Genomic DNA, 19,194 nt, shown 5'->3' on the forward strand with positions numbered 1-19,194 from the left:
GCCCCATTTGAATTGGGAACGCCTTGCGCCGGCCGGATTTAAGTTACACAGCCAAGTGCTTTGTGGATCGGGCACTTAGGTAGAAATTTTGCGGCAGTGTAACTTAAATCAGAATATTTAAGTTACGGCGGCTCTTTGTGGATCTGGCCCGTAGTTCCAAAACATCTGTGGGGCCAAGGTTCGCCATCACTGCTCTAAGCTGACAGTTCTCTTCTTGCAGAGTAGTGATGAGTTTGGGCTCAGCCTTGGGCTTCAAAACCCAAGTAATTTAGAACCCAGGAGTTGGATATCATTGCTGTGCCAATAAGCTCCAGTGGGAGATTTATGTGCACAAAGGGACAGGGATGCTTGTGATGCCATTAATCTAATACGGGTACATGGCCATATTATGTTTATGGCCCCGTATGGGCACATGACCATATAAGGTCAATATTATTGATCCAGTATGGGTAACATGGCCATATTAGATTAATGTCTTTGACTTAGTATGGGCACATGGCCATATTAAGCCAATGTCATTGCTCTAATTTGGCCACATAACAAAATTAGGTCAATGTCATTGACCCAATATGGGCACATGGCCACATTAGGTCAATGTTATTGACCTAATATGGGCATATGGCCATATTAGGTCAATGGCCTAAAATGGCCCCATGCAACATTAGGTCAATGTCGTTGACCTATCATGGCCTCATGGGAATTTTAGGTCAATGTCTTTGACTTAATATTGCCACGTGGCCATATTAGATTAATAATGTAATGGGCATCCCCACCCTGCAGCTGCACATATACAAATGGGTTCTCCGGAACTCCTATCAGCAGCTCAAAGTTCCAGCTTGACAGCTAAGTTCCTGCCAAATTGAAGATCATTCCTATTGCAGAGGCACAGGCTTTGTCAATGTTGCCAACCTAGGACAGAAACAATGGGTCAAAAATGCAGAACTAAAAGCTTGCAGAGATAGAACAACTCCGTCAATATTATCAACAAAGAATAGGCTACCAGGATTTTATTTACATTTTTTAGATTACTTACACATTAACATATATTTTGCAAAAATAAAATGATTTTCTCCTTTAGTAAAATAACAGCAACTTCCCTATAAAACATCTCTATTTGTAAGTTCATTTATTTTTAAAGTTGAATTACTAATCACATGGGCAGTTTAGATACACCTTTGTCCTAAGAGCAGCAAGTATATTTCACAGTTATAGTTGACTAGGCCTGGGATAAAGGTGATTGTTCTAGACCACAGAAAACAAACTCTCATGCGCACGAGTGGATTGTCAAACAATCAATGGTCCATGGAAAAAATACCAACAACGGCGCCACCGACCTTGCTGCCCTTCATGGATGGGGATATCCTAGTGGCAAAAAAAAAGAAGAAAAGAAAAAGGCGCAACAGCCTAGTGTGTTACCGTTATACCAAATTTAATAAAATAAAATGTATAAAAAACCTACTCACAATGGTAGTAGAAAGAATCACAGTATAGGCTTAATCCACATAAGTTGTAGTGGATTACCCTCGAACCACACTCCAACAGGGGGGGTCACCACCGACTGACGCGTTTCGAAGCTCAAAGCCTCTTCATCAGAGCCCAGCAGTCACCCAGAGCTTCATCAGAGCCCAGACGGCTGGGCTCTGATGAAGAGGCTTTGAGCTTCGAAACGCGTCAGCCGGCGGTAACCCCCCTGTTGGAGTGTGGTTCGAGGGTAATCCATTACAGCTTATGTCGATTAAGCCTATACTGTGATTCTTTCCACTACCATTGTGAGTAGGTTTTTTATACATTTTATTCTATTAAATTTGGTATAACGGTAACACACTAGGCTGGTGCGCCTTTTTCTTTTCTTCTTTTTGATTGTTCTAGACCTCTGTTCCCCTCTTGTTTATTACAATACTTTTGAGTGTAGACAGTTGGGAATTGCTCTGGTATGATGACACACACTGGCTGAATTTAACTTTATGACCTCTAGAACTTAGCTACAGCTCATATCAGAGTTCTGGTGGCCAAGGATAACATAAGCTAGGAACAGCTGCTCCAAGCTAAGTGCCTCGTTATATTGGCAATCTCCATTGAATGAATGGGTTTTATGACTAATCTGTTAGTTTTATGTTTAGGTTCAGTGGGGGGAATATAGCGTATGTCTTGGAGTGTAATGGCATTGCTGTAACATGTGTTGTGCTAGTAAATATTTGTTTTTTAAGTGCTTGAAGGTCAGAGGGATCTTTGTGACATCCCAAGAGACCCTAGATACCCAGACTGCTCTGGAAAAGTGGAGGTATGTTTATTTTTTTCTTTAGTTCTATATTTGGTTCAATAATATGCCATCAAATCAAATCAAATCAAACAAATCAAGGAACCCCCATTCACATTACACATCGTGCAATATTGTGCATATAAAGCATTTGTGCATTATGACTGCATGCTTATGTACGTTGCGCCACTTTGTTAAAATGGATTGCAGTGTTTGTTTTTTTTTTACTTGTATATGATTCTTATGTGCTGCATAAAATGTAACATGTCCTACATTGATTTAGATACCACCCACTCACTGTCCTACTGTGTTGGTGTAAACTGAGCCATAGGACATAAGGAACAATTCTTTGTTCTTGTTTTGTGCACAATGTAGCCCAACTCTGCTGGTGTGAATGAGCCCTCAACTAAAGCTAAACAGTTTTATATATATATATATATATATATATATATATATATATATATATATATCATGTTTAACAGCACAAAGATTTGGAATTTTCGTCAGCCACTCTTGTGATTCACACAAGTTATATAACATCAGCCTTATTATACAACTTTCCTATCTCATTACATGTACTAGTATCTAAAAATACTTTTAATGATATTTGCATTATTGTATAACTGAGCTCCACCTTAGGTACTGCAGTGGTAGGGGTGTATCTGGGAACAAGGGACATTTTTCCTGGAGCTTGGCTGTCATGACAGCTGGGCCATGGTATGTGCACCAAGGGTGCTAAAGGAGGCTTCTGTGCGAATTAGGCCTGCTAACAAGGTTTACAGGCTTTATTCATAAATACATTGTTTGAATTATATCTTGAGACCCGGTTCACACTGGGGCGACACGCCTGGCGGATCAGCCACCTGACGTGTCGCGTCCCATTCAGTGCAATGGAACCGTTCTAATAGGAGCGACACAAGTCGCTCCGACTTAGAAAAAGGTTCCTGTGCGACTTTGGGGGTGGCATCGGGGCGACCTGCATTGACTTCTATACAAAAGTCGTTTTGCAAATCGCCTCTGAAGTCGTCCTTAGGACGACTTGCAGAGTCGCCCCCGAAGACGTGCCGCTGCTGTGTGAACCGACTCTAAAGGGGTTGTAAAGGTTTGGTTTTTATTTTCTAAATAGGTTCTTTTAAGCTAGTGCATTGTTGGTTCACTTACCTTTTTCTTTGATTTTCCTTCTAAGGGCCAATTCACACCAGACGCAGTTCCGTACAGTTTCGTGTGCATTTTTTCTGCACTAAAAATGCATGCACAGTATTTTCCATGTATTCCAATGGCTCTAGTTGGCTCTAGTTCACACCATGCAGTCAGTTTCCGGTGCAGAAACTGACCAGAAACTGACTGCATGGTGTGAACTAGAGCCAACTAGAGCCATTGGAATACATGGAAAACACTAGGGCTGAAACAACTAATCGATTAATCGACAACTCATCGATTATGAAATTAATCGATTACAATTTTTATAATCGATTAATCGGCCAGTAACATAATGGGGTTAAAAAAAACTAAAATTAGCCCTTTATAGTACAAAAAAGCAAATCGCTACTGTAAATATCACTTTCACTGTCCCACAGTAAAAAAATTAACCCCTTACAGTAGCGATTATTTGCTCTTTTTGTACTTATTTTAGTTTTTTTAACCCCATTATGTTACTAAACATCTCAGGCCTGGGTTCACACCTCTGTTTTTTGGTGCTTTTTGCAGAAACACAATACAGTTCATTTACATGTTTTCCTATGGGACACGTTCACATCCATGATTTTTTTTTTCAGCTGCTGCGTATTTGGAAAGGGCAAGGACTTTTTTTTTGGTTCAATATACTTCAATGGAGAAGCCGCAGAAAAGCATGTAATGTGTTTTTGTGGCAATTTGTGTTTTGTAATCTGCCCAACAACAAATTGGCCCAAAAAAAATAAAAAATGCAATTTTTTTTTTTTTTTAAGGCTATTATCCGATTAATCTAAACAATAATCGGCCAACTAACCGATTATGAAAATAATCGTTAGTTGCAGCCCTAGAAAACACTGTCCATGCATTTTGTGCAGAAAAAAAGCACACGGAACTATGCCTGGTGTGAACTGGCCCTAAATGTTTTTTTTCTTTGTCTGAATTTCTCACTTTCTGTTCGTAAGCTTGCCCCCATCATCCAAACCGTTCTGGCCAGGGGTTAGTCAGCGTGCTCGCCCCCTGCCTTGTGGACTACATCCCTGCGGGGAGACGCTGTAAACCTATTTAGAAAATAAAAAAGGAACCTTTACAACCCCTTTAATTATGTGTATAAAAATGTTTTTTTTTATTTTTGTTGTGCAGCATTAAAAAAAAAAAGTCTAGTTTGTAAAAAAGCTTCACATTTTGTAGCAGAACTATAGCTTTAGTGCCTATATAAAAGGAACACATGGCAGAATACAATCTGCACTTGTGATGAATTATAAAATACCTAAGTTCCCAAATAGAAGAACAAATTAACATGTATAATGTTAATGAGAATGTTGTTCTGTTTTACAATGATCATTATGACTAAATTCTAATGGTTTAAGCACACCACAAAAAACCAACCACACTTGTCACCATCACAGTTGGCTTTCATTGATCAAAAGGTGACAACCCTAATGCAAAGAGCACCTGTCATTTCTGCTTGGTCCAAGCCAATGTAACATGCAGACGTTCAAGCATATTTTGTCTCACTGACTTGGCTGATATATTAGCCTAGAGTCTAATGGCCTTATATAGTATAGCTACAATTGTGATAATATCTATGTTTCAGTGGATGCGGTCTCGCTGGACGTCAGACCCGTGTTACGCCTTCTATGGAGTGGATGGGACAGAGTGCTCCTTCCTAATGTATCTTAGTGAGGTGGAATGGTTCTGCCCAGTGCTTCCCTGGAGGAATCAGTCTCTTGGTTCCTTTTCCAAACCCCATCCTAAAAAGCAGGTATGTTATTAGACTGTTCATGAAAAGAGTCTTAGAATAAACCCCATTGTAAGCTCAACTGGACATAATGTTCCTAAATGTTTACTTTTATGAAGCCTGTCATGCATTCCTTGTTCTTTTCCTCCAGAAAGTTTGAGTTATCTGGTGATCCTGCCAGCAGCCTTTCTGAATCACCATGACATTGAAAATTAGAGGGTGGAATGGCTTACACATATGGGTACTAGTTTATGATAGGACCGGGTTATCTATCAACACCGAGGGTGCTTTACCAAATTTGATAGGGTATGGGGAGGCTGGCTTGACATTCCTGGTTTGTCTCCGGTTGACCTAGTCATGAACAAAATATTGGGGTAGGTTAACATTTGCAATATTGTTTTTATTTTCACAGTCAAGGTTTAATAGGTAGCTGATAACACGCTGTGGGACCATTCTCATACCTGCTTTTTCGGCCCACTGGTGGGGCCTTCAGATTTAACACCAAGGGGTAGACATGTGCACGAAAAATTGTTTTTTTTTTTTTTTTGTAAATTTGATAATTCGGAATTCGTAAATTTGAAAATTCAGAAATTGTAAACTTCAGAATTCGAAAATCTGAAAATTTGAATAATCCAAAGATAAGAAAGGAAAATCTGAAAATTTGAAAGAACGAAAATCCCCAAATTTTTAATAATAACTAACTAACTAACTAATAACAACTACCAGTAACTATTAAATTATAAGTGAAGGTAACTTGGGAATCTGGTGCTCCAGGAGGCAATGCCCTTAGTTTTTAATTATGTACATTTGATTAGTCAGTCTTTAGGTAACAACAAAGTTGAACCACGGTAATGGGGTGATTTAAAAAGAGGCAGCTATCCTCCGAGTGTGTCCAGCGACTCTGCAAAACATATAAAAGGAACGGGGGGGGGGTTCCGAGGTGCCGCTCTAAGTGTAGTATTAAAACAGTATAATTTATTGCACAAGATTAAAAATACTTACAAGATATATGCTCATAGTCATGCTTATCATAAGTATGTAGTCCTGATGAGCATTGTGAGCATTTATCTTGTAAGTGTTTTTAAGCTTGTACAATAAATTATACTGTTTTAATACCACACTTAGAGAGGCGCCTCTCCCTCCCTGGTTTCTTAAAGCGGTAGTTCACCCTCACTGACTTGATTTTACCATCGAGACAGGCATTGTAGCGCGAGCTACAGTATGCCTGTCCCGATTTTTTTAACCCCGGACTCACCTTGTAATCGTACATTGTAGATTTCGGCTCCCGCGGGGAATGGGCGTGCCTATGGAGAGGGAGGATGATTGACGGCCGGCCCTGGCACGTCACTCTCCCCGAAGACAGCCGGAGTAGGTCTCGGCTCTTCACGGCACCTGCGCACAGGCTATGCGCAGGCGCCGTGAAGAGCCAAGCCTATTTCGGCTATTTCCGGAGAAGCGTGACGCGCCAGAGCCGGCCGTCAATCATCCTCCGTCTCCATAGGCACGCCCATTCCCCGGTATCTTCGATGTACGAGTACAAGGTGAGTACGGGGGTAAAAAAATCGGGACAGGCATACTGTAGCTCGCGCTACAATGCCTGATTTTATGGTAAAAGAAAAAAAAATATTTTTTTTTGCGTTGATAGGGTGAACCCCCGCTTTAACTATTAAATTATAGGTATTGAAATTTCCTTTCAAATTCGGCTATTAGTGAAAGTAACAAATACAAATTTATCTGAAGTTATGAATTATCCGAAATAAAGAATGCCGGATCTAAACAAATGGAACGGAACTAAATAATAAAAATATGTTTTTTTTTATTATTTTTATTTATTATTAATTCATTACGTTCCATTTGTTTGAGAATTTGTGGAACCTGCATGCTTGCAAATGTTCAATAAAGGTTCTTAGTGAAAAAAAAAATTAGAGTGTGCTTATGGGTTTATCATTTTCGTTACGTTCAGTGCTTCCCCTGTATTGGATGTTGTACCGACATACGAAAATTCTGTACATTATAGTATTCTGCCTACAAACACACCTCCCAGCCTGCCCCACCTGTGGATTGACAGCAGCTTCTGTAGAAAATATCACTGTCCCTATAGCAAGATTTTGCGGAAGAATGTAGTCACCAGAATGGGGTGTGCATCTCTGCTACCATCCCATGGAGTTAGTGTGAGAGAAGCATACTTATTGGTCATATGAACATGAATAAAACAGAAAAACCTTCAGAAAAAGGTGTAGAAGAGACTGCTTTAGGTTTAGAGAAGGGGTCTCTAAACTGTCTAAGGGCCCGTTTAGTGTCCTTCAGACCGTGGCCAGTGGGAATAGAAAATACTCCAGCATCAAATAGTGCCTGTGGTCATTAGGAGGAGGAATAATTGGTATTTGTTGAAGGAATAGTGCCCCAGTGTTTGTCAGTGAGAAAAATAATGCCCCATCGCTGGTGTCAATAGGAGGAATAGTGCCCCAAGGGCCGGTTTTGGAGCAAGCAAAGGGCCATATCCGTCCCCTGGGCCACAGTTTGGTGACCACTGGTTTAGAGCATTATTTCAGTTTTAGTGTCTTAGCAATCTTGATGTGTAGTTACAGGCCCGGATTCACGTAACACTTACGCCAACGTATCTGGAGATACGCAGCGTAAGTGTCAATGTGCGCCGTCGTCGAACTAGATACGCCTGAAATTGGGCTTCATCCGACCGACGAAAGTTTCCTACGCCGTCGTATCTTGGGTGCATATTTACGCTGGCCGCAAGGGGCGCTCCCTTTGATTTACGCATTGAATATGCAAATGAGTGAGATACGCCGATTCACGAACGTACTTGTTTCCGTCGCAGTAATATACGCTGTTAACGTAAGGCGTACGTCCGGTGTAAAGTTATTCCACCTAAAGGAGGCGCATCCCATGCAAAGGTATAAACGACGGAACAGCCGTCATATTTTACGTAGGACTACGTGAATAGGGCTGGGCATAGGTTACGTTCAGTGCTTGGGCGTATCTTAGGCGTTCGTTCCGACGTGATTCTAAGCATGCGCACTAGGAAGCGTTCACGGGACAGCGCATGCGCCGTTCGTTCGGCCCATCATTTGCATGGGGTCACGGTTCATTTAAATGGATCACGCCCACCGTCCACCTACTTTGAATTAGGCGGGCTTACGCCGAATAATTTACGTTACGCTGGCGCAACGTAGGGAGCGAATGCTTTGTGAATACTCTGCTTGCCTCTCTGTGTTACGTCGGCTTAGCGCATATGAGATGCGCTATGCCGGCAGAAAGATGCGCCAATCTACCTGAATCAGGCACCAGAGTGTATTGTTGACTATCATGTCAAGACTTAACAGATACTTTAACTCCCACAGAACAACTGTGCAATGGAAAGTTAAAGCATATCAAACACTTTTTAAGCAGTTACAGCAACAGTTTTTTTTTTTTCCTTTTGGAATAAAGGTTATGCATAAGTCTTGGTTCACATCTGTGCGTACTGCATGTAGGGCAGCCCATTCATTTCAGTGGGCTTCCCTACCCATAAGAAACATAGGGAAAGAAGTCTCCAGTCCTTTCTTTTTTTTTAAATGAGCCATATTAAACTGCAAAAATGTATTCAGTTGCTGACGCTTGGGGGTGTGTCTAATAAAGTGCAGCGTGTTTCTCTGCACATTGTGAAAACATCTAAATTTGCACGCAAATAGTTTTTTTTAAGATTTAACCCAACCTAAATGAATAAAAGTTGACCATTGGAATTACCAATGTCAGTAGTAAATGGTTGAACTCAACACTCTACACACGATCGGACTTTCCGACAGGAATTGTGTGATGGCAGGATGTTGAATCCGACCGTTTGTACGCTCCATCGGACAATTGTTGTCAGAATTTCTGACAACAAATGTGGGATAGCATGCTTTAAAATTTTCCGAAAACAAATGTGTGGCATTGGATTATCCGACTCTTGTTTCAGAAGTCCGTCGGAAAAATCCAAAGTACAAACACGCATGCTCCGAACCACTGCTAACCATAGGACAACATTAGCAGAAGTTGCCCAAAGGGTGGCGCTAAAGAGCTGAAAAACCACATAGTTTCATGTATGTTGGTCAACAATTCTTTGACGTTTGTATGCAACACAAGTTCACGGCCAACGCCCTTCGCACAAAATCCCACGGCTTTGCCCAATGGAAATAAGATTGTGTGTACGAGGCTTAAGTGCCATTTTAGCAGGACAACTTGGTTTGTTGAAGGAAGCTGAAAAATAACAGACATGCTGGCTGGATCACCAGGTGAACAGCCACCACATCTAAGAATTGGTAAGCTACATTATGTAACATTTTTGCTTTTGAGTTTCGTTATAATTTAAGCTTCAAGACCAAAGTATTTATCATCATTAAGCAGTGCGTTAAGTATATTACGCCGCGTACATGGAAACCTTTTCATTTAGTTCTCATAATGACATGTCCTCAAAGGCCTCCTGCACCTCGGTAAAACAGCATATTAAACAGTTGTAACAGTCAAAGTGAATGTTCTTTCTAAACATCTACAAATGAAAGATGAATGGGGGAGAGTGGGGAGAAGGGAGCAGTGGCTGAAACTACACCCAAAATATCCCCACTCAAAGGGATTTCCTGGACTATATCGGTACTGGTAATGACAAGATACAATGTAGTATATATAAAATAAAATTATTTATTACAAAAATCAAATATACAATTCACACTATTAAAATTGAACAAACAAAAAGCAGACGCTCAGGTAACCCCCAAGAAACATCTGTAATTGTCGATTGCTAGATTGGTCGAAGTCTCGACTAGTTTCGTGGTTACCCACTTCCAATCTCTAGAACAAATACAATAAGAACATATGAACATAATATTTACACATACAGCAAATCGTATATACATAGATATAGCTGAGTAGCTTACCCACTGAATAGACAAACAATGTGTGAACCATGGACGCCGTACAGGATCCCCTTCCTCTCGTTCCCCCCCCCCCTTTTTTCCCCCCTTCCCTCTCTTTCCTTCTCCTTGCCATGCCAGGCTTGCATTATTGCCTTACCTTCTCCTTACCTTACACTTTATACCATAGGTATCCACCCATACCCCCTTTGTCCGCCGCAGGGGATCCTGTACAGCGTCCATGGTTCACACATTGTTTGTCTATTCAGTGGGTAAGCTACTCAGCTTACTCAGGGAAAGGGAAAGTAGGAGGTATACCTTGTTCCCTTGAGCCTTGTTCCCTTGAGCCTTGGTTCACATTGCAGTGATTTGGCATGTGGTTTGACATGTCAAATCACATGCCAAATAGGCGGCTATTGCCGGCAATGGCACCATCCGAATCGGTACTACTTTTGGCGACTTCGGGAAACGATTTCCATAGACATCTGTGCAGAAACTTGCACAGATGTCTCTGAAATTGCTCCTGAAGTCGGGACTGAAATGCGGGGATGAAATTGTGCACGTTCAGCTGATTTAAACCACTTCCAGACCGCCCACTATATATATAAATATACGTTGGCACTTTGAAGATGGATATCTCTCGTTAGCTTGTGAACGGTCTGGTTTACGATAATAGTGGTCTCTGCAGGGTAATCGCCGCAAGATCACCATTATGGGCGGCGGGAGAGGGCCCGCCTCCCACCGCTCTCCCGTGCCCTTTGATGCTTACTGGAGCTATCGGCAGCGGTAGAGGCGATTGGGTCCTTGCTGTGGCTGGGTATGAAGATGGGTGAGGGGAAGATGGCCCCCACCCGTCTCCATACCATAGTAGGATGGATCGATGTCAAAACGTCACTTCCGCCCATAGCTCTTAAAGGACCATTTTTTTTTTTTCATTTTTTCAAATGACAAAAAAATATTATTTTATTTTTTATAGCATATTAGTGTAAATATGAAATCTGAGATCTTTTTGACCCCAGATATCATATTTAAGAGGACCTGTCATGCTTTTTTCTATTACAAGGGATGTTTACATTCCTTGTAATAGAAATAAAAGTGACAACATATTTTTTCTTAAAAAAACAGTGTCAAAATAAATAAAATAAAGCAAAATAAATAAGAAAAAATATATTTTTTTAAAGAGCCCGACGCAGAAGCGAATGTATACGTGAGCAGCGCCCGCATATGAAAATGTGAATGTGAGGTATCGCCGTGATTGTTAGAGCGAGAGCAATAATTATAGCCCTAGACCTCCTCTGTAACTCAAAACATGCAACCTGTAGAATTTTTGAAACGTTGCATATGGAGATTTTTAAGGGTAAAAGTTTGTCGGCATTCCACGAGCGGGCGCAATTTTGAAGCGTGACATGTTGGGTATCAGTTTACTCGGCGTAACATTATCTTTCACAATATAAAAAAAATTGGGATAACTTTACTGTTGTATTATATTTTAATACAAAAACGTGTATTTTTTCCAAAAAAAGTGCGCTTGTAAGACTGCTGCGCAAATACAGTTTGACATAAAGTATTGCAATGGCCGCCATTTTATTCGCTAGGGTGTTAGAATTTTTGTATATAATGTTTGGGGGTTCTAAGTAATTTTCTAGCAATCAGTGTGAACCTGGGCTTAAGCTCTGTAATCTATGATCTCCTTCTATTCAATTTAATTCAGAGCCAGGGCTATTCACAATGTAGCAGTAAGCAAGCTTGGTTAAAACCTGGAGAAATTGCTTTATTTTTGCGACCTGCTGGCTGCAAATGGTAAATATATAATAGTCACATACAGTGTTTCATACTTGCGAAAAATATTTTCGAACTTATTTTTTAGTCCTTTACAATAATGCACAAACACTATACATTCCCTTTAAATGGACAATGTTTGTGAGCAGAATAGATGACATGAGGACAACAAAATCTATAAAAAAAAAAAGCACATGAAATGGGCTGGCAAGTTTGAGCTGGTTCTTTATTGCAGGAGCTCATATACCACACAGGAAAACCTGCACCAAATTTGCATCATTGATTCAGAATGCTAAAAATGGTTTATTTATGCAGGGCTATGAAAGACTTTTTATCAGACATGAGTTGTTTGGAAAATCGGCACACTCGGTTGCACCAAACAGAAAATTCTCAATGCTTCTCTTGAGCTGTAGCCGTGCATTTGACACATATAGGTTTTACTTACAGATCATTTACTATGCACATTTATGGAAGCCATTGCTAAGTTCTTATTCCACAACTGCTAGTTGTCTCACTGTAATAATGACCCAATACCTTGACTCACTAACCTAGAATAAGTATGCCATTAAGGACTGCTGACTACTCTGACTTTTCTTATCTGCATACTTATTAACATTGGAGGGTCAGCATAATAGCCAGGCATTTTCAGAAGCCAACAATAAAAGCCCTAATATTTATCCAAGGAAAGCTTTGCGTTAAGACTTTGGTCCACTCTATAAAGCCCATGCCCTTTTGAAGATCCTGGCAGCAGAACATTATGAATTGTATTTTTTTTTTTTTTTTTTATTACCTTGTTTTAGTGACTTTAGCTGTTGATTGCAATATTTTAGCTTGAACAGTATTTGCGCAATAATTTTTTAAACGCCTTTTTTTTTAAAAACAAATGGTTTCATGAATTAAAAAATAACAAAACAGTAAAGTTAGCCAATTTGTTTGTAAAATATGAAAGATTATGTTACACCGAGTAAAAAAATACCTAACATGTCACGCTTTAAAATTGTGCACACTCATGGAATGGCGCCAAACTTCGGTACTTAAAAATCTCCATAGGCGACGCCTTGACATTTTTTACAGGTTACCAGTTTAGATTTACAGAGGAGGTCTAGTGCGAGAATTGTTGCTGCCACTCTAACGCACGCGGCAATACCTCACATATGTGGTTTGAACGGCGTTTACATATGTGGGCGGGACTTACATGTGCGTTAGCTTCTGCGCACGAGCTACCAGGGACAGGGGCGTTAAAATTTCTATTTTATTATTTATTTTTTATTTTACTTAATTATTTATTTTTTTACACTTTTTTTTCTTTTTATTTATTTATTTTATGTAAACATCCCTTGTAATAGGAATAGTGTGTGACAGGTCCTCTTTATGGAGAGATGCGGGGTCAATAAGACCCTGCATCTCTCCTCCAGGTTGGAAAGCATGAGATCGTGAAAAAAAATCACGATCTCATGATTAGTATTGCTTACTAGCCGCAATCACGTCATCACATTGCGCCCGGGCCTCCGACGGTCATAGATATGACTGGTGACCATCTGGTCACCAGTCATCTCTATGCTTCCTAGCCTGCGCCGGACAAATCTTTCTCCGGGCCCCCGATGGCACGGGAGAGCCCGGAGAAGCACCGGATGGTGGCGGGAGGGGGGGATGTCCCCTCCTGCCGCCTATAAGAACGATCAAGCAGTGGACCCGCCCTATGATCATTCTTATGGTGCACAGAATAGCCGGCACTAAAGAATGATATCTGAACGATGCCTCTAGCTGCAGGCATCATTCAGATATCACTGCACAAAGCCTAGGACGTCATATGACGTCCACCCAGGATGGGAGATCCCATCTGTGGACGTCAAATGACTATGGGCCAGTATGGAAGTGGTTAAGGTCTACTTTCTCTGAAAAAAAACATAGATTATTACTACAGAAGCTATCTTGTAGTTTAATGTTTTTAAAACCCTTCTGTTTTGAGATTTTCAGTACTGTCAAGAAATCACACATTGCTTCCATTGGACATATGACCGGTGACATACTATGACATATGACATACATCCATACAACCTGGGGAAGTTCTTTACATTCCATGAGGGTCTATATATGAAAAAAATTGCTTTTCACGTGCAATCTTGTATTGTTTGTAATATGTGTGAAATGTCAGTTTCTACTTCTTGCCTTTCGCACAGCTATTATAACATTGCCTAACATTAAATTATAAGGCCCTGTACACACGATCAGTCCAAACTGATGAAAACGGACTGAAGTTCAGTTTCATCGGTTCACCGATGAAGCAGACTGATGGTCTGATGTGCGTACACACTATCAGTTCAAAAACCGATCGGGTCAGAACGCGGTGACGTAAAACACACAACGTGCTGAAAAAAATTACGTTCAATGCTTCCAAGCATGCGTCGACTTGATTCTGAGCATGCGCGGGTTTTGAACCGATGCTTTTGTGTACTAACCATCGGTTTTGACCGTTTTTAAAGCAAGTTTTAAAACTTTGGTCTGAAGGACAAAAGTCCGATGGGGCATACACACGGTAGGTTTGGACTGATTAAACTGAACTTTAGTCCGTTTTTATCAGTTTGGACTGATCGTGTGTACAAGGCCTCAGAGAAAAATGCTGAACCTCCCAAACAGTGAATGAACCTGCAGCTCATAAATATTGTACAATGTGCAGAGATCTCATATTATTTACCCTTCTGGTTAAATCTTCTTAGCCTTATGCCTTGTACACACAATCGGAATTTCCGTCGGGATAAACTCAGACGGATTTTTCCAACAGAATTCTGTTCAAGCTGTCTAGCATACACACTATCACACCAAATTCCGACCGTCAAGAACGCATTGACGTACAACACTACGACAAGCCGAAAAAAAAATTGAAGTTCAATGCTTCACAGCATGCGTCAACTTGATTCTGAGCATGCGTGTTTTTTTCTCAGTCGGAGTTCCATACAGACGAACGGAATTTCCAATAGAATTTTTTTCCATCAGAAAAAAAGAGAACATGTTCTCTTTCTGAGGCCCCGTACACACGACCGAGTTTCTCGGCAGAATTCAGCCAGAAACTCGGTCGGAGCTGGATTCTGCCCGCCGAGCTCCTCGGCGGCTTCAACACTGAACTCGACGAGGAACTCGATGTGTTTGGCACGGGGCCTCAGTCTGTCAGAATTTCTGAAGGAAAAACTCAGGTGAGGCACACACACGGTCGGAATATCCGATGAAAAAATTCCGTCTGACTTTTTTCATCGGAAATTCAGATCATGTGTACGAGTCTTTAGTGTTGAGAAGCCCCATACACACTATCAGTTTTCCTGATGGTTTTCTCTTCAGGTTTACCAAAACCATCTAATATGAGGTCAAACCTTAAGCGTTTCAATTTGAATGCAATCAGGCAGGTCCTTGTACTACATGGTTTTAGTAAACCTGAAGAGAAAACCAGCAGGAAAACTGATAGTGTGTATGGGGCTTAAGTCTATTTTATCTGTTGGTTGAATGTTCTTTAACCTCCTTGGTGGTATGATTATGTCTGATTTTTGATGCTGAAAGCGGTACCATTATTTTGCATGGAAATTTGCCGTTTTATATTGTAGGCCTGTAATTCTTAGAAATAACTCACTTAAATCTGTCCAAACAAGAGTCTAGTAGACATCTCAGGTATGATAAAGTTTGAAACACAAAATCATAAATTATAATATAATAAATAACTATAAATAATTATAACATATAATAATAATAATATAATAATAATAAAAAATATTCAATAATGAAATCAAATCAAAAACAAATGAAATTTGCTCAGTTGCAGAATTGTCACTGTCATTACTTTCAGTGTTTGATGACGAATTTCCCCACAAATCACTATCGCTCAATTCTGCAAGTAATTCTAATTTATTATCGCTGTTTTCTAGCTGCTCTAAAAGCACTTTTGATGTAAACGGACACTTTTTGGTTGCTATGGACAATCTACAGTTTCTAGGCAGAAAGAAAAGTATTTATAATATAAAACTACATGCAGGACACTGGGCAGACCACTAGGGACAAAGGGGGAGGTGTAATTATTTGATAACGTACTGTAATCTGTAAGATTGAAGTATACTGTATCTATACTGTGTCTTTTACTTTTTGAGTTTGGCGCCGGACTCCATCCCCATGCGTCACAATGCTCACAGGGAACGGAGTTCGGCACTGTTAATCGAACTAGACATGTTGGCTGGCAGATCACAGCGGGTTGACATCGCAGGATCCAGGGGACAAGGTAAGTAACCTCTACATGGATCCTGCGATACATTCCCGAGTGTGGCTCGAGGTTAACGTTTTGGTACTGAAAATTCACCCCAAGCCACACTCGGGAATTCCGCTCAGCAGGTTAACCGCTTAAGGATCGCCGCACAACCTTTTAAATCGACAGAATGGCACGGCTGGGCAAATGGGCGTACAGGTATCCTGCGATCAGGTCACAGAGCTGAAGAACGGGGAGATGTCAGTGTAAACACAACATCTCCCCGTTCTTCCTAGTGACATGTCACTGATCGAATGCTCCCTCTCATCGGGAGCATCAATTAGTGACGTGTCAATCGTAGCCACGCCCCCTACCAGTTAGAATCACTCCCTAGGACACACTTAACCCATTCAGCGCCCCCTACAGGTTAACCCCTTCACTGCCAGTGTACTTTTTACAGTAATCAGGGCATTTTTATAGCACTGATCGCTGTAAAAATTACAATGGTCTCAAAATGGTGTCAAAAGTGTCCGATGTGTCCACCATAATGTCGCAATAACGATAAAAATCGCAGATCGCTGCCATAACTAGTAAAAAAAAAGAAATTTTATCAAGGGGGCACGGCACTAGAAGGTTGAGAATCACTACACTAGAAGAAGATGAAGAAGAAGATAGACCGCGGCTATGGAAGAGGCAGATTACAGACTTCCGCATAGCAACAGGTATTTCGGGTGAGTATCATTTTTTTTTTTCAATTTTATTTTTTTCGGAATTTTGGCCAAAAAAAAATTTTTCCTGAGTGAAACTCCACTTTTTTAATGTTACGCACGTCGCCATTCAAAACATTATGTCAGGCAACGTCATTTTGCGCAATGCACGTCGGGAAATTTTCACACGGAGCATGCGCAGAACGTTCGGCGTGGGAACGCGCCTAATTTAAATGGTACACGCCCCATTTGAATTAGGTGGGCTTGCGCCGGACGGCTTCACGTTACACGCAAGTGCTTGGTGCAAATTTTTTTTTTCCTGAGTGAAACTCCACTTTAAGCCTTTTAGAAACAAATGTTAGAGAAACTGACATTTCACACTTATTACAAACATTGGGCCAGATTCACAGAGGAGATACGCCGGAGTATCTACTGATACTCCGGCGTATTTTCAAATTTGCCGCGTCGTATCTTTATTTGTAATTCACAAAAAAGATACAACGGCTTTTTGCTAAGATCCGACAGGCGTACGACTTCGTAGGCCTTCGGATCTTAAGATGCAATACTTCGGCCGCCGCTGGGTGGAGTTTGCGTCGTTTTCCAGCGTCGGGTATGCAAATTAGCTTTTACGGCGATCCACAAAGGTACGCGCGTTCGTTACGTTGTCGCTAGTCGGTTTTTCCCGTCGCAAAGTTAGGCCTGCTTTTTCATGGCTTAACTTTAGACGAGCCATGTTAAAGTATGGCCGTCGTTCCCGCTTCGAATTTCAATTTTTCTTCTTTTTGCGTAAGACGTCCGGGAATACGAAAGTACGTTACGCACGTCGCCATTCAAAACATTATGTCAGGCAACGTCATTTTGCGCAATGCACGTCGGGAAATTTTCACACGGAGCATGCGCAGAACGTTCGGCGCGGGAACGCGCCTAATTTAAATGGTACACGCCCCATTCGAATTAGGCGGGCTTGCGCCGGACGGCTTTACGTTACACCGCCGTAAGTTTACACGCAAGTGCTTGGTGAATCAGGCACTTGCGCTGAAAACTTGCGGCGGTGTAACGTAAAGACGATACGTTACGCCGCCGCAGTTCTTTATGAATCTGGCCCCTTATGTGTATTATTTAGCAAATATTATTTAGCAAATGTATTATTTAGCAAATGCTAAAACACTGGCAAAGCAGATTTAAAAAAATAAAATAAAATTTATTAGGGATTTTCAAACTTCTGAGAATACATTACGATAAGTACACATATAAAGGGCAACTCAGGTACAAAATGTCAGTAGAGTGTGGAATTGATATAGTTCACCTGGAGGGGATTATACAACAAATACTTTTCTTGCAAGTGTAGACAGGATCATTTTCTGACTGGCTCTTTTTATTTTGAATATATTATTTTACACTGAGCTGTTGGCAATAAAGATGAGAGCAGACTGCTGGAACACTTTATTTTCCCAGATATGATGAGACAGTTGTATATTGTAGACTAATGTATATTGTACACTAACCATATTTAAAATTCTTTAGTCTGAAGGCAGCAAGCAGTCATGACCTATAAAGTACTGTGAATTAAACATCATTTTAACCCCTTGCCCTCGACTGACTACAATATAAATTTGACTTGTCAAGTGTCCAATATGCCACCATCAGCGTAGCACACTAGAGCATTTATTATGGACGTATCCCCAATTCATGGCCTTCTGGCATCATGTTTGGTTTTATGTCACTCCTTTCTGGGCATTCTAAACATCCTATGCCCAGGGCAGGACTTAGGGTGGTGGGGGCCCCTGGGCTTGAGTGTTGAAGGGGCCCCCTGGAGCCGAGAATTGGGGGGGATCGAAGTTGTTGAGCGGGGGGGGGGCAAATTGAAGTTGTTGAGCGGGGGGGAGCGCATTAAAGTTGTTGAGCGGGGGGGATTTTGCAGTTGTTGAGGGGGGGAGTGCCTCTCACCTGTGCCAACAGCCGGGGCCACAGACTGTCATTAGCCCGGCTCTCGGCTTTCTTCCCTTCAGCAGCCACAGTCCTCCACACACCGCTCCGGTTCCTCCTGCTTCCGTGCTGCCTCCTCCTCTTGCAGTGCGGGAAAATTAACCCTTTTGCGGGACTGCGGGAAGAAGCTGTCTGTGCGGGAAAGTCCCACAGAATCCGTGCGTGTTGGGAGGTATGCGCAGGGCCGCCATCAGGAATTTTGGGGCCCCTTGCACAGCTTAAGGCATGGGCCCCCTGAAGCAGAGAACCTAGGGGGGGTGGGGGTGCTGCCGCCTGAAATTGAGAAGCGTGGGGGCTGCCGCAAATTGAGAAGCGGGGGGGCCTTTACAAAAAAAAGAAGAAATAAAGAAGAAAACAAATATATATAAATATATGTAGCCATCCGGGGCCCTGGGGACCTCTGGGCCTTTTAATAAAAATAAAAAATAAACCTCTGGGCCCTTTAATAA

The 19,194-nt window shown here is 41.4% G+C and overlaps 1 protein-coding gene across 5 annotated transcripts in view; it reads left to right on the forward strand.

Annotated features, from left to right (window-relative positions):
- MGAT5B (alpha-1,6-mannosylglycoprotein 6-beta-N-acetylglucosaminyltransferase B) overlaps positions 1-19,194 on the forward strand; it is a 293,322-nt gene that overhangs the window by 177,119 nt on the left and 97,009 nt on the right. For all 5 annotated transcript variants that reach the window (XM_040330121.1, XM_040330118.1, XM_040330117.1 and 2 more), the window contains exons 6-7: positions 2,208-2,281; positions 5,025-5,192. In XM_040330121.1, coding sequence (XP_040186055.1) covers positions 2,208-2,281; positions 5,025-5,192 — 242 coding nt within the window. The remainder of the gene's footprint in view (positions 1-2,207; positions 2,282-5,024; positions 5,193-19,194) is intronic.

The sequence above is a fragment of the Rana temporaria genome, chromosome 12 (assembly GCF_905171775.1).
Source record: "Rana temporaria chromosome 12, aRanTem1.1, whole genome shotgun sequence".
Taxonomy (NCBI): domain Eukaryota; kingdom Metazoa; phylum Chordata; class Amphibia; order Anura; family Ranidae; genus Rana; species Rana temporaria.